At 41.7% G+C, this 23,615-nt stretch overlaps 1 protein-coding gene across 1 annotated transcript; it reads left to right on the top strand.

Annotated features, from left to right (window-relative positions):
- The first annotated feature begins 798 nt into the window (after nucleotides 1–798).
- Nucleotides 799–22,901, top strand: CHST10 (carbohydrate sulfotransferase 10). Its single transcript, XM_039548682.1, has 6 exons — nucleotides 799–896; nucleotides 5,629–5,763; nucleotides 8,499–8,596; nucleotides 11,298–11,532; nucleotides 13,782–13,887; nucleotides 15,762–22,901. Exons 2-6 carry the CDS (start codon nucleotides 5,664–5,666, stop codon nucleotides 16,297–16,299), a joined length of 1,077 nt encoding a protein of 358 aa, XP_039404616.1. The 5' UTR covers nucleotides 799–896; nucleotides 5,629–5,663; the 3' UTR covers nucleotides 16,300–22,901.
- Nucleotides 22,902–23,615: the final 714 nt, after the last annotated feature.

The raw sequence follows: 23,615 nt of genomic DNA, 5'->3' as shown, positions 1-23,615 counted from the left end.
GGAGAAACATCAGGGAGGAAGAGTCACATGGAAAGGGACTCTTGACCTCTACAACTCCCTAACAGGAAGCTGTAGCCGAGCAACGATCGATTTCATCTCCTAAGTACAAGTGATGGGTCCAGAGGAAACAGGCTCAAATTGCACCAGAGGAGATCTAGGTCAGGTTTTTGGGAAAATTTCGTTGTGGAAAGGGTTGTCAAACATGGGTACAGACTACCCAGGGCAGCGGTGCAATCACCTTCCCACAGCACCCATATGGATGTGACCCTCGGGGACACGGTTTAGTGGTGGCCTTGGCAGTGCTGGGGAAACAGTTGGACTCGAAGATCCTAGAGGTCTGTTCCAATATTAATGGTTCTGTGATTTCCACATCTATATGGTTTTTTTTAAACAGGAGCATTAGTGACCTACGAAAGATGTTTTAGCCGTTAAAAAAAAAAAAAACCGCAACAACCCAAACACACGTATACACGTGTATATATGTGAGTCCAGCCGGAAAGCCACACTCGAGGGGAAGGAGGGAAGAGGCGGGGAGAGGAGGGCAGAGCTGCCCAGCCCTCCCTCCTTCCCTCCCGCCTTCGGGCGGCCGGGTGCGGCGCTGCGTCTTCTCGCAGCCGAACCGAGCCGTCCCCGCGGCGGCCTTCACCTTCCTCCCCTTCCCGGCGGCGGGGCTGGGGCCTGCCCGCGGCCCTGGGAGGAAATGGAGGCGGCGGCGGCAGGGCCGGGCGGCGGCGGCAGGGGCTGAGCGGGGCCGGGGAGGCGCCGCCGCCGCCCGCAGCCGGGCGGGGGGGATGCGCCGACAGCCGGGGCCGCCCGAGCGGGCCGGCCGTGCTGCCGAGTGAGGCGGGACCCCGCCGCCGCGGGCCGGGGCCGCGGGCAGCGGCGCTGGAGGGCCGGTAAGCCGGGGAGGGGCTGGGGAGGGCCACGGGGGGAGGCCTGGCGGCCGCCAGCCCCGGACACAGGCTCCTCCGGCATCCTGGGTTGGGCGGGGAAGCGAGCGGGCGCTGCGGGCATGTGTCGTCCGTCCCTCCTGGGGGTGAGGGGAAGCCCGCCCAGCTTCGTCGTCCTCCTCCAGAACGGGAAAAGTTTATGTCTGTTCAGCCCAGGTCCTTGCGTCCGGAGCCGGGCTGGGGCTGGCTATTACCTCGGCTCGTCCCCTGCCGGTCAGAGCACGGCCCTGTCCCCTCTTCTTGGCGGGGACCGCTCTGCTCTTATGGAATGAATGGAGCACCCAGGAAGCCTGGATGGAGGGGACAGAGGAGCCGCTGCCCTTCCCAGCTGTGAAGAGCATGGGGCGCTCGCTGGAGTGGGAGCTGGTGTCTGTCAGGGCACGGCGTACGGAGGGGAGGCAGGGTCCCGGCGCAGCCCGGGGCCGCGACACCGGCACACGCCGGGCCTGCCCCGGGCTGAGGTGGGTCACGAAGCTGGTGCAGGCGCTGCTGCCCCGGGCCTCGGTTCACATCCCGCTGACAGGTGAGCTGCGTGCGCAGGCAGCGCTCCGCGCCCCAGCCGGAGCTGGAAGAGCAGACGCACAGGCCTGTCAGTGCCCTCGGGAGGAGCAAAGCCTTAGGAAAGAACCAGCCTGTTACGATGTATGTTACAACATTTAGTAGCACCACGCAACTTGCCAAAGGACCGTCTGTGATAGATATTAGTCAGGAATATTTTTAAATTTAACAAATTGGCCAGATTTTCTTACCTGTAAGATAACACAAAGGAAGCATTGATGAAAATGGCTTAGGTGTCCCAGTTAGTTGCTGCTTTCCTTACCAGTTCCATTTCTAGTTACGTCATTAATCATGTGCTGATTGGGCACGCAGTTGGGAGTTTGAGCCTCCTGGAGTGTCACTGCCATTCAGGATGCGTGCAAGGACTGTCCTGCCAAGGAGCCCCTATGCAAGCAGCATAAGCTGCAGAGCAGAGACTGCACTGAGTTTTAATGCTGCTTAAATCTTTCGCACTTTGTCCCATCAGTCACTTGAAGACAGCAGTCTTGTGCAAAGAATGAGTGTTTATTGGAGGTAGCAGGTTACTTGCGGGCAACGGGTCAAGCCTGCAACTCTGTGTCTTGATCTTTGGTTCATGTTTGTGTGTGTGTTGGTGATCCCATTTTTTCTCATGCAAAACTCTTCATCTGGCTAATCTGAGGGTTATGTGGCAGTTTGTCTTTGTGGTAGCCCTGAGGGGGAAGGACAGAGGAATGGGTAGGGACAGGAGTTTTGAGATCACTCCTAAAAAGTGTAGAATTGCAATAAGAGGGAGAAAGAGTAACCAGAAAACTCTGTGTATTTCCTTGTGAGAAAATGGACTAAACCGTCAACATATTTCTCATTTTTTTCTACTTGTAAAGAAAAATTGTGTTTTAGACAACCAGAAATAGAAGACTGTTTTGGAAGCTGAAGGAAACTATTAAAGAGGAAAAACAGAAGCTAGTACTTGTATTTACTAGAAAATAAATGCAAGAGAAGCAACAGAAATGCAGTAAGGTTGGAGATAAAATAGGAAATGCAATTGCCCTATGTGAAAACAATAAAAATATTAAGGTAGAGACAGAGAAACAACATAAACACATTATTTTTTTACAAAGTACTGATCATTGCATTTAAGTGAGCATGTTGAGGTACTTCTGTCTGTAACTTTGAAGAGTTCTGCTTCTTGAGATGGGTGATGTGCTGCTGATACAGATGTACTTTAGGATGCTAGAAGTGAGTAACAGTGTAGTAACATCATAATTACGTTATGACAGATCCTCTGACAAGGCTCTTACATTCATGGGTATGGTTGCAGATTTCCTGTGCACATTAAAAAAAAAAAGAGTAGACAAAACTGCTTAATGTTTTCCTCTCAGCTTCCACGTCTTCAAGGGTAGAAGTGGTGGTTCCTATGGATGTGGCTGCAGTTCTGACCCCTTCCTACTCTCTAAGCCCTGTGCTTGAGGTGAGAACTGTACTGCTTGTAGGTGACTTTGGCTGAAATGCTCTCCTGTCCTTACAGCACAGGACCTGGCAGCAGGGTCCTGTCTACACTAACTGCATTTCAGGTCAGAGCACATGGAAACTGCATTTCCCATGTGACTTAACACAATTTCTTAGAAATCCAATACATAAATTACGTAAGGGGATATAGATCAATACTTCTTACTGAATGGTGTGCATCCATCACCATTATAAAAGTGGGCAGACTAGCAGGGATGCTACGAATGTTGGAGGCTGTTTCTACCCTGCTTTATGTAGAACAAATATACTGAGTTGGGCAGAGAGGTTTGGCCCAGACCTTTCATTATACCTCTGAAAAGCCCGTAGCTGATGGTTAGAGATTTTCCTCCTGCAGAGTGTTCTCTGCAAGCTTCTGTCAGCCCGCTGCATTGTGTTTAGAATGTTGAAAGGTTCTCATGGTTTTAGCAGAGCTACCTAAAAAGTAAAAAATGTTGTTTCTACATTTTTGTGTCTTGATAGTCAGTCTGAATTCTGTCATCTGTGAGAGTTGGAAATGAATGTGATGTCTGAAAGTAAAGGTGACAAATCTCAGTGCCTAAGTGGAAGATGGTGCATTTCATGGCAGACTGAAAAATGAGGACCTTTGAGACCTGGTGGTTTTCAGCATGAATCTTAGGGTAGGCTTTGCACTAGTGCAGTGGTAGGTTGGGAATAACTTTTGAACTGCTTAGCTGAAAAGAGGCCAGACTGAAAAGTCTGATGGAATTCATACCGTATTTGCCTTTCCTGGTCAACAGTCTTCCAGATCATGAAGAATAAACATGTTTTGGACATGGCATGCTCAGTTGTGAGCCAGGGAATTGCAGCAAAAAACAGGAGATGACAAACATCGTCTTAATGGAGGTCACAGCACCTCTAAGTGTCCAAAAGACAGTTGATACCTAGGTGTGGTGTTTTTAGAAGTACTTAAAAATGAACTCATGAAAGAAGAGGGGGAAAGAAGGGAACTTTCAGAAGCCAAGCTGAAAAATGCTGCACCGAGAAAATAAAAGTAGGCCTGAACACTGGCACCCTAGCTAAATATTTTTCCCTTTAACTGGAGATACTCAGTTCTTTACCTCCTCTTACCCATTTTTCATACATCATTTGGGTCCCAAATGTGTTTTGAACTGCTTGACTGCCTGCACAGACTTTCAGCATATCCTGAAGATGGTTCACTGCTGTCAGCTGTGGAGAGAACTCTTCCTGGAAACATCTACATTGCTGGAAGGCAAAAGCTAGTTGGAAAAGCAATTGGCACCTGTAGCAGTAGTATCTTACTTTTGTTATTGATGCTTTGTGGGAATGAAGAAGATGGAATACTGGTATATGACTGAAAAACTTAATAAACGCTTCCTTAGAAGTATTAACTAACATTTTTTAGCATCATAACTGGGAGTGAGGGCATTTCTTACATTCCTTGGCAATTCACTCAAATGGCTGTATAGAAATTGTGATCACAAACCATGCAGTTGTGACTCTCGCTGAAGTTGCGTGTGGCTACTTTAGGACTGAGTTTGATCCTATTGGTAGTTACAGGATTGCTGTGAGGATGTAATTGTATGAGATTTTTGTATTAGGTCCTCTTCAGTTAAGTGTTCTGATGTTGTGTTGCATACGTCCTCAGAAGGAAGCATTCACTCTTTTTCTTTTGAGTTCAGCCCCTCAGGTGTCTTACCTCTCCAGCAACAGTAGAGACAATAGAGCTGTGTTTTTCTAGGTTTTGGTTGTGGGTTGTTTTTTATTTGTGGTGGAGCTTCACAGATGCCTGATTCCACCCCTGTGTGTATTGCCCATCAGAAGCTGGCAATTCAGCAAAAGATACAGCTTAACATTTTCCATTTCTCTTAGTGGCTGGGAGCTTCAATCCTTTTTATCATCGGTTTCCTTATATTTAATCTTAACTTACAGTCATGGAAAATAATTTATTAGGATTGCAGTTTCAAAAATCAGGATAAAACTGCATGTATTCAGTCTGTTCCGGTGGGTGGTTTCTTTGCACATTAAAGCTGCAGTCTCAACTGTTTGGGTAACCCTTCCTGCACTCCTGAGGAAGTTGTGTCTTTGAGGCAGGGATACAGCTACAGGTAGTAGGCACTGCTGCAAGGAAAACGAAAAATATTTGGCCAGGTTAAGCTTAGCATTGCAGCTTGGTAGCTTCTGTAGGCCGGGCAGGGGAAGAGTCCATGTTATGTGTCATAAGCTGACTTGGGATAACCAAGAACAGTATTAATGTTACATCTACCACTGAGAGCACAGCGTTCTTCATGCTCCCTTCCTTTTCTGCATTGGGCTGTCTTGCTAAGCTGAATCAAAAAATAAACTCTTCTTTAAAAAAATCATGGGTTTTGCTGATCTGTCTCCCCAAGCAGTCAGCCAGCCAGTGCTATTCTCAGCACAATCAGGAGGCTGGGAATGTGTACACAGGGGTGAAGAAGTGAAGCCTCCTTTTGATAGCAGTCAGTGGTTACATTGCCTCAGCCTTAACACTGGTTAAAAATATGACTGAATGGGCAAAAAGTAAAAAGTGAAATCTACTGCTGTGTTTTACGACACACATACGTATTAAAGTTTTTTCTTTTAGGTTATAGAAAGTATTTTTCTAAACTGTAGCAAAAATAACTAGTGTTTCAATCTTTTCTCTTTCAAACAGGAAGTCCCAACTTTATATGGCTCACATCTGACAACATGCACCACCAGTGGCTGCTGCTAGCTGCATGCTTTTGGGTGATATTCATGTTCATGGTTGCTAGCAAGTTTATCACACTGACTTTTAAAGACCCAGATGGTAAGTTCAGCTTTAATGTTTAATGTGAAACAGAAAATTGAATAGTGCTTCACACAAATACTCTTTTCTATGAAAAGTAGTTCTTGGCATGTTACTACTTCTTCAGTAGGACTGAGAACAGAACAACTAAATTTCTAGAAGTGACAGTGCTGATATTCAGCTCCTTCTTTCCTTGCTAGAAGTCTGCAAGTCTAATGTCATGGTGGGGGTTTTGATGGTTAAGAACAGGAGGGATCATGTTTGACAGTACTGTTTTGGTAGGTCTGCTTTTTCAAATACATTTAGTGTCAGTATCTTGATTTACTAGGGGTAGGAGTTCTGCAAAAACAACAGAGTACTATTACCTGTTTAAAGTTAAAAGAGACTCAGAAGATATTGAAGAGTTCATTTCACATGATACTAGTTTCTGTCTCCTTGTGACTGCTTGTCTTGTGGCAGAGGTATTATGTAAAACTTGTGGAAAGTTTTATTTCATTTGCAATGCACTTTGCCTAGCCGCCTCTGCCCTGCTTCTTGCATTCAGTTTTATCACCTGCTGTTTGACTTGTAAACAGCTTACAGGCTTTTGCTTAGCTTAAGTAGCTGAGGTGTTATTAAGATGATGAAGAATTTAAGCCATTTGATGACACCACCTAGCATTTTAGTTTTCTGTCTGCTGGGGAGCTGCTCTTACAAAGCCATCCTACTCAGAGTTTTGGGTGAAGGTGATGATATGACTTACAGTCTTAAGAGGTCTGTGTTTCTGAATCTTCCTAAGATACGCAAAAAAAAAGTAACTTTTGAAGCACTGATACTAGGTGCCATATTTTTCAATAACTTGATAAGGGGTAAGTACATTAGGTGTACCTTTATAAATAGTACGCATCTATGTGGAGATTTATTCAGCAAATCTTGCAGAGGAGAACTGTAGACTAACTTAGCTTTCCTTGGACCCGGCTGTTCTGTCCTGGTACATCTGCAAATCAGCTAGTCTTACGTTAGGTAGTTATATCTTCCAGTATTTCACTCTATGCCAACTCGTTTCCCAGCTCAGGTGTTCTTTGAGTGGTTCTTTTCATCAGAATTTGTCAGGAAAATTAAAATGTAGTTAAAAAAAATAATTACTACAGCATACCCTCTGCATTTACTTGCTTTTTTTTATCTTGGCTTGCCGAGTTTTTTCTCTTTTTTATTTTTTTCTATGCTGACTCTTCCACTCCTTTTAAATAGCTCTCTAACCAGATGATATATAAGTTCTTAAGCTTGTCCTGCAAAGGCATGACTGTGGTTAAGTGTATATATGTGTTGGAGTGTTTGTACTAGAACTAATGAAGGGAAATACTTTGAATATACCAACAGAATTTTGGAGAAAGTCCAAACAGGATGGTAAATCCTGGAGAAGCTCTTCTAGACTTAATAAAATATGACTTGTCAGAAATTCTTCTTATTTGGATGTGTTATCTTAGCAGATAGAATAAAACCAGCAGATGCTCAATGAATCAATGTTCTTTTGTTTAAGCCTTTTACTAATGTCCTGGGTGCATGAACAGTAGGAACTTCTTAAGGAGCAAGTTTCTGTAGCATCTACAGGCATGCTTTTACACAATGATAGTGAAAAACAGTTTAGCTGAATCGGATTACTTGTATTTTCCAGAAGAATACCATGAAGTAAGTCTGCGCACAGCAATAATTACAGTGCTTGAACGCTTACATTGCTTTCAGTTTTAACTTGCTTTTCCATGCGTGCCCTTTGTTAAAATCCAGTGTAGGCAGAGTACTCCCTGAAGAAAAGGACGTAGGCAGTACACACATTTTCTCAACCATAAAGCGGTAAGCCCCTGTGGATGCAGATGAAGAAACATTATTCATAGAAGAATCTGTGTGAAGGGAAAAGTAATCCAATATAGATGGAAATAAATTTTCAGAGAGAAATCGTGTTCTTTTTGCTTTGTAGTTAGCGAAAGCTGCTTTAAATTATTTTTGATCTTTCTGCAATGTGTAGACTAAAGCTATAACCTTGTGTTATTTTTTGGTTTTTCTGTACCATACTAAATGCAAAAGATGAAAAGGGTTCTTCCCTTACATGCTTTAAATTGGTCTCAAACTATTAGCTGCCCTAAAACCAATAAAAGGAACAAGAGTATGAGCAGAGTTTGTTGTTGTTGTGAGAATCTCTAAGGAAGGCCATTGGTCCAGTAACAAAGGAAGGGGGGATCTTTCTTTATTGTTGGTTATAGGTGCTTACTTAGAGTACCACAGAAATAAAAGGGTGTCTGTAACAACACTTCTTGTAAGTTTAATAGTTTACAGAAGAAGAAACATTTCTACTAGTGCAAGGGGAGAGAGAAACCTGATAGATTGTTTTTTATTGAAAATATAAATCTCCTATGCACAAGTCCATATTGTTAGACCAAATTGTCTATCAATTGCGATATTTGGATTCAAGATTTCGATGTCTATCTGCACAGTTTTTAGAAAAAAACAAAACAAACAACCAAAAAAACCAAGTAAAAGATGATGGGCCTATTTCTTTGATAAAACTCAAATGAAGTTGCATCCAAAATTCCCACGGAGTACATCCTTTAAAATATTCATAGTTTGTGCCTGTCTTGTCTAGTGCCTTTCCATGTAGAAACAAATTCTAATGTTTTGTAAGCTTAATACAGAACGTAAAGTTCATGTGTTTTAGTTGTAAAGCAGAAATAGTTGCCTTCTCCTCATCTTCTGTAATGCTGTTATCTCTCTTCCTTCTTTAGGCTATGGTGCCAAGCAAGAGCCATTGATACTGACAGCTGTGACAAAAGTGGAGGAGGTACATGTGCCAGAGGAAAAACATTGGCCTGAAGAATTCCAGGTGCATACTGTTGAGATAAGGGTTATGTGTGTTAAAGAGTAGAAAAAAATAAGAGCTTAAGGAAGGGCTTCCTGATGTTAAGGTGAATTGATAGACAGGAATTACTTATTCAGACTGTTCTATTTAGATAGAGCCAACAGAATTCATTTTAACTTCACAGAGCTGGTTTGTCACGGTAACCTGCTGTCTTGTTTCATCTGAATGATTGAACTTAATGTGTTTCCATTTCTAGGAGAAAATTGTTACAGTATTCCTTTATCAAGTCAGAACAGTCATTTTTGTTAGCCTTTTTAATATAATGGCCCAGTTTTGGATTACTCAAGTTCTGTCTTGCCATAGAGATCAGGTTGTGGTTGTTGAGGGCAGGCCTGTGTCTTCTCTATTCTCTTAGATCTCTGCCCAATCTCTCTGTTTCTTTTTATCAGTGTCAATTTCTTTTTCATCTTTTGTGCTCTTTATGTGTCACATTTCAGCATTTTTCCAAAGTAGAATATAAACACAATAGTAATCAATACCAGTTGATCTTTTGGATGCATAGTTCCGTGCTTTCAGCAGATTGACACAGAAACTCTGAAAATCCTTTATACAAGTATAAATTTGAGAGCATTTGCAGAGTGGGCTAAATCCCAATTTTTTTTCTTTTTTTTTGCATTAGTATGTAAGTCATCTTATATTTAAAGTATTTTTATGATGCAGCATGGAACATAGGTTAGTTGTATAAACACGACTCTTTTTGCTTTCATTTTTCAAAAACATGAAATTTAAGTTACCCTCAAAATACTTGGGAAAAACACTTCATTCAGTGGAAGATTGGCAGATACATGTAGTGAGTTTTAAATGCTTTCTTTACTAGTATGGAAGAGGATAATAAGGTTTCTGGATCTAAACCAATTCCCTCTTGGCTTCCTGACAGCATGAAATGTAGAATAACAACATTAATTTTGGTTGCATGCAGAAAGAATTGTTTGGACAGATAAAATAATCTGACAGACCGTTCAGATCGCATTCTGAGCAGGGGATATTGAAGAAGAGTAACAAACAGAAAAAGGAGAATATTTTTTTCCTTGTGGAAGCTTGGGACAAAAATAATTCCTTTTTCATCTGTAACTTGGACGCTGTACCTAAAATCATAGAATCACAGAATGGTTTGAGTTCGAAGAGACCTTTGAAGATCATCTAGTTCCAGCTCGTCTGCCGTGGACAGGGACACCCTTCATTAGAACAGGTTGCTCAGAGCCCCATCCAACCTGGCCTTGAATATTTCTCGGCTGGACCATCTACAGCTTCTCTGGGTAACCTGTTCTAGTGCCTGACCACCCTCATAGGAAAAAATTCCTTCCTAATGCCTAAACCTATCTTTTTTCAGTTGAAAACCATTACCCCTGTCTTGTCACTACAGGCCTTCGTAAAAAGTTTCTCTGTCTTTCTTAAAAACCCCTTGTGAGCATTGAAAGGTGGCAGTGAGATTTTCCTGGAGCCTTTTCTTCTCCAGGCTGAACAGCCACAGCTGTCTCAGCCTGTCTTCGTAGGAGAGGTGCTCCATGTCAGACCATCTTCATGGCCTCCTCTGAACCTTCCCTTCACAGGTCCAGGTCTTTCCTGTGCTGAGGCCCCAGGGCTGCATGCAGCACTCCAGGTGGCAGTAGAGCAGAGTACAGGGGGAGAATCACCTCCTTTGGCCTGCGGGCCACAGTGCTTTTTTATGCAGCCCATGGTGCAGTTGGCTTTCTGGGCTGCAAGTACACACTGCCAGCACATACCAATTTTTCACTCATCAGTATCCCCAAGTCCTTGGTAGGGTTGGTCTCAGTCAGTTCATCCCTTAGTCTGTATTGATATTGGGGATTGCCATTCAGTTAGTGGAAAGGTGAAAATTTGTCAGTAGAAATTTAAGCTTTCCCATCACCTCTTAATCAGAGAAGCTCCTTTTTCCTCTCACTCCACTAGTTGTGAGGCAAGAGGTGGTTTTGGTTCCCATCTAAGTCTCAGAAAATGAGACGTGTGAAACAGCTCATCCATTTTTGGGGAGAGGTATCCTGCTACTTCTTTTATTTGTCACACTGATGCTCATTGTTCACATTTTTATTCACCTGATTTTATTTCAACTTGGATAAATGGAAACAGTGAATGCCTACAGGTGCTAGCAAACAACAACGCAGAATTTTTATCCTAAATTCTTTCCCTGCCAGATGGGTCACAAAATATTCTGAGTTGGAAGGGACCCGCAAGGATCATCGAGTCCAACTCTTAACTCTGCACAGGATGTCCCCAAGAATCACACCATGGGTCAGCCCCATTTTCTCAGAGTTTAAAGCATAATTTATGTTGAAATTCCTGTCCTAACCTCTCAGAAGCTTTCTTACAGGTTGTTGGAACTCTGTGGGAGTTCCAGTATTTATCAAAGCATGTTTTATCCACACAGATAAGACACTGCTGCTGTGCAGCAGACTTAAATTATTGTATGGAAAAGCTCTTACTACTGTATACTACCATGTAATGTCTTAAGAGTTGAAACAATGTATAGCAGCAGCGCAGAAAGCAAACTGTGGGCTGCTCCTTTAATTAATACATAGCAACGTTTTAATCATGAATCTGGGAGTCATTAGGGTGCGTAGTTTGGGGATTTTTATACCTGAGAATTTGATCTGAAAACTGAAATCTTTCACTTTTGTTTTTTCTTTCTCCTCTGCATTTCATAAAGCCAACTGGAAAAGCTTTTTCAGGAAGTCTGATCCACCAACCCCTGGTTCATATGGAAAGACTCGAGCTTCTCAGGAATGTCTGCAGAGACACTGCATTGAGAGATCTCTCTCATACTGCAGTGTCCAAGTTCGTCTTGGACCGAATATTTGTGTGTGACAAGCACAAGATCCTGTTTTGTCAGACGCCGAAAGTGGGCAACACTCAGTGGAAAAAAGTCTTGATTGTTTTAAATGGTATCTACTCTTCCATGGGTGTGTGGGTTTCTTTGAAGAGCAGGAGGAAACAGAATTGCTCTAACTGGGGCAACTAAAATGGATTCTTTCTGCATTTCTGTACACTGATACTTAATTTCAGCTTTGCATTTATCACAGTTGTTTCTAGTCCTTTCAAAATATCCCCTTAAAATGAGATCTATTCTTTCTGTAAAAATAAGTATTGTTATTTCTTGGCTCAAAAGTTATTTAAGTCATGACAGAGTCCCCATATGCATGTGGTAGGTAGGTTTCTGATCTTTGAAGGGGTGCACTAATTTACAGAATTTGAAAGTATATGACAAGGTATCGTAATTCCTAAGTAGCAATAATATGAAATTTCTGACTAAAGGCCAGTGACTTTTAACTAGAGATCTTAGCTATGAAGAAAGCCAGTTAAAACTTGGCAGGTGCTGTTGGTCTATATTGCTGAAATCTTGTGTATGTTCTATCAGTGAACCATCTTAAGAGTTACGAAGATTCTGAGGTGCTTAATGCAATAGTTTGCTCACCAAAGTTACGTTATAAAAAATGGTGAAAGAAGGAATAAAGGGATGAGTATGTTTGAAAAATAAGCAAATGAACTGTGTGCCTCAGCAAAATTTTTCTAGCAAGCAGTACTAACATTAAAAACTTTAATGTTTGTTTCATCCTTGATCTATGGATGTGAGCTAAAAATCTAGCAGAGATACACCCATACCTATGTGTGTGCATGTGTCTTAGTACCTATGAAAGTCACACTCTAAGTACTAAATATGGAGCTATATGAGGACATTAGAAGTACCTCTCTTATCAGCATTTAAAAGATAACATGCAAAGAACGCCTCAGGATGGGCAGGGATATATTGGCTGCGCCAAGTGGAGGATAACTCACATCTTAAAAGCAGGGAACTTTTCACCTTGAGTTTCCTAGTTTTATCATGTTAGATAATTATAAAAAATTGTTTCCCCATAAACACTGGTCCCTTTTGCCTTAAGCTGCCACTTAAGTGCGCTGGTGTCTGCTGGTGAAGGCTACTGCTGTGGTTGATCTAACTTTCTCCTCTTTGGGTAGTTTCAGAAGGCAGGGCTCATACTTGAGGGGGAATAATTTATGTTCAAATACCTAAGTGGTATTTGGAGATTCAGGATGGGGAAATGCAGCTGTGGCACTGTGGGGGGGGTAACTCTGCTACTGCTTGTACTGAATATGTTCTCTGAATAAATGCAAGGTATCGGTTCCTGAGGCTGTCTAATCTGACATCCGTTGTCCACATGTGAGTTACCTGTAGTACCAAAAAATACAGTTGAAAACATGAAATTGCTAAAATACAACTCCAGTCCCCACCTGTCATGCCCTGCCCCCTCCAGGAAAAAAAAATTGGAAAACTGAGCAGCTGACTGGTGTGTATTATTTGCTTCAGTTCTGGAAACGAGAAGGCTGTAGAGACTTTCACCGAACGGGCTTGTTTTGTAGCACCCTGTGCTTGTTGCAGGTTGATACTCTGAAATGATGCTGTTGTGTGAAGGCTTATGCCTAAAGCCCAAGGGGCCACATGAGATGTTTCTCAAGGTCATAAAACTTTCCTGGATCAGGATATTAAAATGAACGCAGCAGAGTTAAGTGACATTATTTTTCTTGTCAGCTTATGTGCTTGCAGAAATTAGTATCTGGAGACTTTTTGTTGTTAATTTTAGTGCCTTTTAATCTGTGGAGTATTCTCTGATTGGAATTTTTGTTTCAGCACAGCATACTTGTTAAAAAAACTTTATGGATCCTGACAGCAAAGTACTTTTGCATTGAAGCAGTTCCAAAAGCAGCTCATAGCATTTATTTTTGTTGGTGGTTGAAACTCAGCCAAAAAGCTGGTTCCTTCGTCTGAGTTAATCCTTAAAGTCTTCCTCCATTTGCATGGGCAGGCAGAGGGAAAGGGAATGGGGACACTGACATGTGAGGAGTTACAGGCTTAGACATAATTGTTGATGAAATTTGCATAATATGCTTTTCTGAGAATTTCGGGGCCATTTGGTCTTGGACCTTGATGTCATATACCCTAAAGAATTTTAGCAGGTTTCCGCTTTGCAGTCAGAATCTCTCATAATTTAACAGTTTTAAACATAGTAACTTTAAATGGTAAAAATAAAGAAAAGAGAAAGACATAAAACTGTCAGCCAAAGGCACACATGCTTGCTTATACTCACTGCTTTTTCCCTTGAATGAATCACTTGTTCTGTCATTTTGATTTGTCTAGGAGCATTTTCTTCCATAGAAGAGATCCCAGAAAACATTGTACATGATCATGAGAAGAATGGCCTTCCACGCTTGTCCTCTTTCAGTGACTCTGAAATTAAAAAACGGTAAGTGGCCCTTCTGATGAGGGACGGCGTTGAGGTCAGCAGTGTTATGAGCAATCAAGGGTACAGCTGAAGTCTGCATCTGAAACTGAGGACAGCAGAGTTTCTGCTCCACCACTTGTATTATGGCACTATTCTGTTACCCTCACAGATGTTGCTGTGTCTGCCTTCCTACTGGCTTTGAAGGAGAACACCAGTGTAATTTGTGGTATAGTTAGCTGAGCCAACCAACTCCTTGGATATAAGGTTTCTGTAATTCAGTGCATACCTAGTTGTTAGATAGTTGACCTTCAGAACTGAAGGTTTAATTGGACAGCCCATTCCTGATGTCTTGCATGGTAAACCTTACTGCCTACGGGTAAGATTGTCGTTGCAGCAGACTTAATTACTGGGATTGAACTGGTTAGATTTAAATTGTTAGTGCTTCTTAGCCCCACAATATTTTCCATTCAGCTGAACCACTTTTGTCTTCCTGTTCAAGTGCTTCTAGTTATTTTCAGAGCCAAAAAATACTCTGCAATAGAACTTCTACATTACTTTGGCTAGATCTTTAACTGTGCCTGCTCTCATCTCTACTGGAGCCTGTGCCATATATAATCCCTGTAAGGGGTAGCAGCATGGACAGAACAGGACATAAGATGACAGTGAACATGTGTAAGCATGTGCCTGCATGGGGTTTGTGTGCATTATACCATTCTGAAGACTCAACCCCTTATACATGTGTCAGATGTCAGTAGAGCTCAGCCCAAGGTTTTTTGTTGCATGCAGTGGCACAAAGACATTTATCACAGCTCTGCCTGTAGAATTGGGGTCAGTTGATTGGATTGATACTGTGCAAAGCAAATTGTCACTGTTTTCTTGAGAAAGGGGATCTGTTCTCCCTCCCTGAGTGCAGCCCTGAACACTTGTTCACCTATGAGTGTGCCCTAGTTAGGATATATGAAATTGAATGCCACTATTGCTTGGGTTGCTGCATTCTCTGCTCAGCATGGAAGCTATGCTGCAGGTGTGTAACATGAAATTACCAGAGTTTTAGGTATGGAAAGCAGGATGGTGTGGATCTGTTGATTTAGTTTGCTGACCTCTATCTAGCCCTGCCTGGCTAGGAGTAGGTCAGGAGAATCTGAAGTATGATTCAAGTGCTCTAGAGGCTGAAAAGAGTCCATCCACATCCAGTCCATCCTTATTTCAGTGAGGATTGGGCTCTCAATCTCTTTTCTTAGTTATTTATTGAAATAAACTTTGTTTTCAATTTACTCCTCCTACAGATAATCTGACTACAGAATATTACATATTATAGTATCACAGTAATACGTGAAATTTATTTGAAAACTGTGGTCACATGTTTCACTGTTGAAACATGTGGTCTCAATAGTGTTCTCAGCCATTATTGAAAACATGACAAAACATCAAATAAAATACTTTTTTTTTTTTTAACTTAAGCAGCAATTTATCTAACTGCCTGCCAGTGAAAAATGCAGCTTTCTGTATGCATTTAGCTTCAGCAATGCACTTTTCCCCATGCCCTTGTGTATTTTGCTTTTTGAGCTCGATCACATGGCATAACATATGTCTTTGACTTGGAGTTCTCTGCATCTTTTGTCTCCTGTTTATATGGATTGAGATAAACTAAACTCCTCCAGTTCGAAAAAAATGTGGAAACTGGGGTAAACTATTTCCTCTTTGTCCTGTATGCAAAAACTGCTAGTAAGAAGACAGAAATGGTATTTCTGGTCCTATTGATTATAATACTGATAGACTATGCAAGTGCTCTGAGATTCACATTGCTGTGGCTGTGTTCAGAGTTTATGTACATTTTTTAAGTATGTGCTAAACACTTTCCTTAATTCTTTAATTTTTTTTCTTCCTCTGTTTAGACTGAATTTATACTTCAAGTTTTTTATTGTTAGAGATCCATTTGAAAGACTTATTTCTGCGTTTAAAGACAAGTTTGTGCACAATCCTCGGTTTGAACCTTGGTACCGGCATGAAATTGCTCCTGGCATCATTCGTAAATACAGAAAGAATCGCACAGAGACCAAAGGGCTGCAGTTTGAGGATTTTGTGCGCTACCTGGGTGACCCGAATCACCGATGGCTGGATGTTCAGTTTGGTGACCACATCATTCACTGGGTAACATATGTGGAACTTTGTGCTCCCTGTGAAATCACATACAGTGTGATCGGACACCACGAGACCCTGGAGGACGATGCTCCATATATCTTGAAAGCAGCTGGCATAGACCACTTGGTGTCATACCCCACCATCCCACCAGGCATAACAGTGTACAACAGAACAAAAGTAGAGCGGTATTTTTCAGGAATTAGCAAGAGAGACATAAGACGCCTCTATGCACGATTTGAAGGCGATTTTAAACTCTTTGGTTATCGTGAGCCTGATTTCTTGCTTAACTGACACCTGGGATGAGATATGAAAAAGTGTCTCATGGATTAATCTAAACCTGCGTGAATACCAGCTGCAACACTGACAGAGCTGAGAATGACCATTTATTTTCTAGCTTTTTGATGTTGCTCCACCTTTCAGTGAAATATTTGTCATATGAACAAGTAGGGGCTTATAGTTGTTGTTTCCTGACCACGTTTTCAGTACATGACATTGCAATTTGTTAGGAATTATGTCTCTGTTATCTGAAATACAGAATTTGACTTCTCCCCTTTTCCCTCCAAGAAAAAAGAGGGAGAACAAATGGGCTATGATCTTCCTCTCCTCCCAGACAGAAGGCCATTTTTGAAATGTTGTGAAGTATTTATAAAGATGGCGATTCCACTGTGGGTTAACCCTGACATGTGGGTAAACATGATTCCTGCTCATGAGAAAGTCATGTAGTCTCCCATGAGCTTTGTTAATGAGAGGCCAGTACAGGACTAGAAATTGATCAAATGCTTGACAAATATAACCATCTAGGTTCTGTCATGTGACTGCTATAATAACAATAATGCTGATCTAATCCCATTCTTGTTTGTCAAAAAATGAACCTAATTAGACAGAAGCTTTTAGAGATGTAAGAAAATGAACTGGTTCCACACCCCAGTTGTCTCTGTATTTTTGTCAAGTGTTTACTGTATTTACTACTGATGTATTGAGCCTCATAGTTCTACTTTTGATTTTCAAGAGATTATTTGACTCCTGGCTATGTAAGTTATGTGGGAATACCAGCTGCAAGCAGAGCATAGAAGAAATACAAAACTGCTAAGGAAACTTTAAGGAAAATTAATTTAAAGTATCAGTTGTATTTGTGGGAGCAATATAATAATCACAAGATGCTCTCACGCAATTTAACTTGTCTTCTAACAGTTAAGATTAATGAAGAAGTTACAAAAGCAAGATGTCATATTAAAGAGCTGCTTACTTGGGTTAACAATCCACCTTTTTCTTGTATCCAGCCTTGCTCAGTTGAGTACCTCAGAGAACAGAAAGTTTATCCCCCTCTGGAAATTCATCTCCCTACTGCTAAAGGAGAGAAGGAGACAAGATGAGTCCCTGATTTTTTCAGTGATTCATGCCATGGTATCCCAAGTCAAAAATGACCAATATTTATGTTACTGATGTGGTGGATTGGCTATTTGCCAAAAGTTTGAATGTCACCTAAATTCATGTACCCATTTTATGCATTAAAAAAAAAAAAAGAGATCTGAATTGAGTGGATGCAGCCATCATAGTTGCTTGTGCTTGTATTGTGTCTTATAAAGAGCAGTCTCTTGTCTGAGTTCACCAGCAATAAAAATCAGTGTGCTGCCACTTCATCCCACAGGCCATAGAGGAGAGATGGACCAAATATCTGAAATACAGGAATTGCTCTGTTGGCAGTGAGCATGTGAACAGTATTTTTTAAATCATAGCCCCAAAAGATTTATTTTCAGATAATGTTGCTGGCTAGAAATGCTAATGACAGCCAGTGCTATGGAATCTGCTTTTAAATCCAGCCACTGTATGTTTTTGATAGCTTTCTGTATTAACACAAGGAAGCATCTTGCATTTGTGTAAAAGGAAAGCTGTGCCAAGCTGACATGTGCTGCTACCCACAAAAAGGAAGCCCTGTTGTAGCTGGAAATGATTTCAGAAGGATCTCAACAGATGAATTGAAATAAGGGAGAATCACTAACTGGGCATCATTGGCAAGAGAATAATCCAGGGTGGCAAAGTTGGAAGGTGGGATATTTTTCAGGTTGGTTTGCTTTGATTTTTTTAGCAACAATTACAGTGCCCTAACTTGTTCTTAACCAATGATAAAAAAGATGTTAACAGCTCCAGCTTTTTCTGTGGTTTTCTTAATATGGGAACTTATCAAAATGCACTGTTAAATGCATTTTGGAGCTAATAACCTGATTGATTACCTCGCTACCAATTTAAAATGTAACAGTGAATCATGTGTAGTAAATTCAGGCCTTAAAGTTTAATAAAGTAGAATTGTTTTCCTCTGAAAGCACGAGCTATGGATCACACAGAAGGCCAATGTATGTTTTTCTTGGTAAATTACTTAATGTATTGCTTGCCTAAAAATTGCCAGGTGGAAAGTGCTGCATAAATATTAAGTAATAATAATTTTTTCTGATAGCTTTCTCTGCATTGATTTCTCTTGGGCATCTGTGAATAGAGCTATGGACTGACCTAGGCAGAGATGCATAATCCTCTCCCATGTCCATGTTCCCAGGCTTTTCAGGCTGGAACTGGAATGCATGCTACCATTTCTTCAATTCAAATGCAATGTTTCTCCTTTCAGTTCCATGTTTCTGAGCTATATTTTCTTTCTAGAAGAGTGGAGGTTTTCTTTCCTTACATGGCTGAAGTAACAATGATGCAATTTTGGCATGTCTCTTGAAGAGCCTTAGATACCGTGATGGTCACTGGCAAGGTGTGGTAGGGCTCTCCTTAAATTGGTGTAGTGCAGGTAGGAGGGTCAGAGTGTGCTGTGTTAGGGAGGAGTCTCTTGCCATGCTAGTTATGATGAATTAAATGCTTGTGGTTTGTTTTAGCTTGATTGTACTCTGCACAAGGCTTTTACAAATGTAGTCTCAGTGGCATGCACAAACATAGTTTGGCTGTTCAGATGTCATTTGCATACCGCTTTCAAACTGCAGATGATACTTATGTCATATTTTTGGAACTGCTGGCCCAGATTATTCTTTCTCCTTTCTTATTATTGTTACAGCTTCAGGAAACAAATTCATGTCCTTACTTTTTACATCTCTGTCTCTTTTTGTTGTCTCTCCTCAGCAGCTTTTGAATCCTTTGGCCCATTCTAGCCACATTTTACAAAGGAAAGTCAAGGGGTAGTGAGTTGAAGTAATTTTCTTGAAAATAGGAGGAAAAACATTCCTTGTACATCAGAGTCCATGCTGTATGTTGGCTTTAGCGAAAGTAAAGACAGGGAACAGTTTTACTGTATCTGCTTGTATGGAGCTCCTAGTTTCTAATGGACTCCCTTCCCTAGTACTCCCTACAGTTTGGCCTCTTTTCCCAGCTAACAAAGACAAAAATTAAATTAAAATGTATTCCATGGGTCTGTTATCTTCATGTTCATAATAAAATTGAGCTGACTGGATTTTTTGAGATCTTGGGGGTAAGAGGGTTTGTCTTGTGAAAATGGATTCAGAATTCACTTGCTTGTGAAACAACTTTACGGTAAAACCTATCTCCTTTCCTCTTAACTTCAGCAGGCAGTGCATTGTCTGCTGTGCTTTCTGATTGCGTGCCATGAAGATGTTTTTCTGTAGTTAAAAATACATGTACATTTTTTTTATTTTGGGCACTGTTCTGTCAAAGAAAATGTCTTGAAAATATGTATTCTTCCCCAAAAAGCGTGTTGTTTTCTGATTCATGCGCAGATGCTGCCCTGTTTGTACTGGGGTAAGGCTCCCTGCTGCTCCACGTGTCTCCATCCTCAGATTAAGGAAGCCATCAGACGGCTCTGGCTTTTGTGTAACATCACTTTTTCGTTGAGGTGTTAATAACTTTGTTGGCTGGGAAAGCAGCCTTTGATCTTATCTGTGCTCCAGAAAGCTTGCTGGGAAAAAGAGTGATTATATAGGGATTGCTTAAGCTTATTTTCTCAGATGAAAAAGGATGTCTTCTTGTCAGTGTATCTGCCTGTACCTGATACCGCTTAATTGACATCGAGAGAGAGAGGGAATGATCTTTCTGCTTAATGGCCGTGTACTGATTTATGCTAAGCCCCCATCCTATTGTTATAGCAACATGAAGGGACCTGGAAGGAGGTGTAAAGTCAACATGTGCTTATTTGAAATGTGAGGGTGTAAAGGAAACTTGACATAGGAGTTGGTTCCTGGAGATTTATCGTGTCCAATTACTTGTTACATGTCATATGCAGAGGCTGGTGTGGCCTATGCTTGAGAAGATTTATGCGAGGTAGAAAGAGGCTTGTGGGTGGTGGAAAATTCCCTTTCAGCCTAACTTAGCTGTGCGTGTTCCTGGGCTGCTGCCATGGGGAAGGTTTTAGAAGGAAATGATCCTATTAGCAGCAAAGCCTTGCAGGTGCTTGGGCTGGTGAGCAGAGTGCCTCCCTCCTGGAGGCTCTTCAGCTCACACTGATGTGTGCAGCCAGCTTTGGTGCTGCCTTGTATAAATCTCTATTTTTGTGCTTTTAATGCAATTGTGTGCAGCTGAGCTGTCAGCTTGGTTTCCTGTGTGTGGCAGTAGCCTGAGGTGACTCATCTCGCCACCAGAGCAGCTTTGAAAGGCCTGCAGCCTGTTTTGCTATGCAGCAGGAGACATTTCCCTTATGAAGAGAGCAGTATTAAGCCTGCAGCCATGCAGCTGATGACAACTGGCTGGTGTAAGCACGAAAATGGTGCTGTTTGGGTCTTCCTGCTGTAAAATCATCATTTCCCCTTTTAATCCAGGCAGGAGTGAATGGGAAAAAAAGATGTGTGTTTGCTTTGAGTCACAAAAAGGAGCTGTCCTGTTAGATATTCCAGACTGGTAAGCCCAAGCAAGACAAAGTCTGTGAGAGCAATGCTGAAAAGAGCCATAGGTGGTATTTTTAAGGCCCCTGGAGATGTTGAAGGAGAGTTGCCGAAGCTTTCTGGGAGGTGTCAGGGGAGCAAGCGTGCTCCCCATAGCATGTATGTGCATGCCAGAGGAGCAGATGGTGATGGGACAGCATGCACATGGCAGGCTGAAAAGTGTGAAGCATCTACTGTGGGTGTCTGTTTGAAATCACAGAAAGGAGGAAAGAAAAAAAAAAGGTGGGAAGGAAGTAATGAAAAAATAATTCTGAAGGCTGCACCCCTGGAAATGCAGTACCCACTCTTAACAGAAACATGCCAACTGCCCTGGATGTGTACAAATAATTTCTGAGCAGTTTGCAGGACCAAAGCAAATCTGCAAATGGGAGGGTAAACCGCAATCATAGAGCATCCTGTAGGTGCTCTGCAAAGTGATTTAATACTGAGAAGCTAGCCAAAGCTCCCAATTGTGCCTAAGTAAGTGGATCTCATCTAGGAAAAATGCATAGCTGTACTGGAAGCATACAAGTAGAAAAAGCTCTTGTGGGATAATTAGCTCTCTAAACAACCAAGTGTTATGCACCTGCTGTGATTTAAGAAATAGGAACATTTTCTTTTGAACATCCTTTTTTCCTCTTCTCTGCAGCCTTTCTGCTTTATTCAGTTTTCTTTCCTGTGTCCTGAGAGGTCTTTGGACAATACACCGCATTAGGATACATCATTCTTCTCTTGTCAGAAGGGTGGAAGAGGCTGTAGGAAATACAAAATGTTCTCTGTAATTTTGAGAAACTCAAGAAAAATACAGGGGAGTTTTTATCAATCATGAATGAACTTGTGGTGACTGAAACATTAAGATTGCATGGGTTACTTCTTAGATGTTTCATGTGTTGGGCAGAAATTCACTTACAGAAAAATGATCACTGTTCTGTATTTGGCTTCTTTGTTCTTATGTTTTGAGTAAGGTTTTACAGCAAGTAAAATCTGAAGTCTGCCATACCACAAAGCTTCACTTTGGGTCCACTTACTTTGCTTTCATCCTTCTGTACGTATTTTGTAGAGTAAGAGTCAACTCTGCTCTTGCTCAGTTTCTTTCATTTCTGACTGTTCTCTGCAATGCTGTGGCACTTGTGAAAAGGCAATGAGCAAGAGGAGTCAGCAAATACTCTCGAGAGAACAGGACTCCAAAGCAGACCTTTATTTGTATGCTGCTTCCATCTACAGCATCTGCTTCCTTTTATTATCTTTTCAGTCTAGTTCTTTGCTGTAAAACCTGCTAGGGTACGTATTTGTGGTTAAAGCTACAGATTTAGAAATGTGTAAGAGGGAAGGGATTAGGAACAGTGTTACAGCAGGAAAGAAAGAAGCAGCATGAGGAAGGGGCTTCCACACCCCCTTTCACAGTTCCAAACCTTTTGCTCCTTCTTGTATACTCATGTTTGACAGCTTTTAGGACATAGGTTCTTGGCCTTATGGGAAGCATGCTGTGTAGTTTAGCTGGGTTTCTCAGTGTCTCAGCTGCATGCTTGCACACACTTGCTCTTCTCTGATAGAATCAGGAAAGATTCTTACAGGTGAGACCTTTGTTCCATCAAGTGTTACAGTACTGCATAGCAAAGATGGAGCAAAGGTGTTATTTCCTTCCTTTCTGAGCAGTAACAGTGTGTTCCTTAATTCTCTTGTCTACTGGAGAGTATAAACATGATTTTACTTTTCTGGAAGATGACCACTGATAAAAGTGTTTTTATCAGGTTTTAATCTTAGGACACTGTTTAGATCCATCTCTGTGTGACAGCAAGGTACTGCAGTAAATTATAATTGGTTTTTGTGGGTTTAGAGTTGACTTAATAGATCATTGGAAATGCCATTCTGATGGAAAACAACTTAGGTGCATTACTTCTATCTCCATGTAAGGATCTGTCATATGATTGCATGCCAGTCAGAGAAAAATAACTTCATTAGATAGCGATGCTTTTTTATTGTAATCCTCTTACTTGTGGATTTGGGTCTTAAAATACAGCATGGTAGATTTGTCTTGTGTACTCCTCTCCTGTTCTAAAGTAGTGTTGGCAGAAATTTCATACCTCTATTATTTTGGGAACTCTTTTCTGCAGCTTCTAGTTGAAACCGTTTAAGCACTTTGCATTGGAAAATGTGTAATTTGACTGTGGGTACACCGGAAGGACAGTGTGAAGGCTTTGATGAAGAACTACAAGCCAGCAGTGTAACATGGCTGTGAGAAAGCTACCACCTGATTCTGCATGCATCCAGGTAAGTATTTCCAGTAGTGGCCAATAAAAATTAGTACGGTGACCAAGGCTGTGGAGAGGCCTTGCCTTGACCCCATTTCCAGTTCTCATCAGCTGTGACTCTGGGGAGCTGGCAGAGTTGCAGAGCTGCTGGTGTTTGAGCAGAATGACCACAACTTGCTCAGCCTGAGAAAGGAGAGGGGGGTATAATAGGTGTCTAAACCTGTACTGGGACAAATGAAGTAGTGAGAGAATCTCACATCCAGAGAAGGAGGCAAGCCAGAAGACAATGCAGTCACAAAGACAAACCAGTTTGAGTTGGCCAGGAGCCAGCTGAGGCTGGAAAATAGGAAGAGGTTTCTTACCCTGAGGCTGTGTGTTGTCATTTTGGTATATACAAAGAGAGCAAAATAATAACAGGCTGCTATGCCACTGCCTGTTCAAGCAGCAGAGGCCTTGACTTTGTAGACTTGTTTAGGCTGGAGAAGACCTCTAAGGT

Source organism: Corvus cornix, chromosome 1, assembly GCF_000738735.6.
Source record: "Corvus cornix cornix isolate S_Up_H32 chromosome 1, ASM73873v5, whole genome shotgun sequence".
NCBI lineage: Eukaryota > Metazoa > Chordata > Aves > Passeriformes > Corvidae > Corvus > Corvus cornix.
The sequence above is the reverse complement of the archived record's forward strand: the minus strand, read 5'-3'. Positions and strand labels throughout refer to the sequence as shown.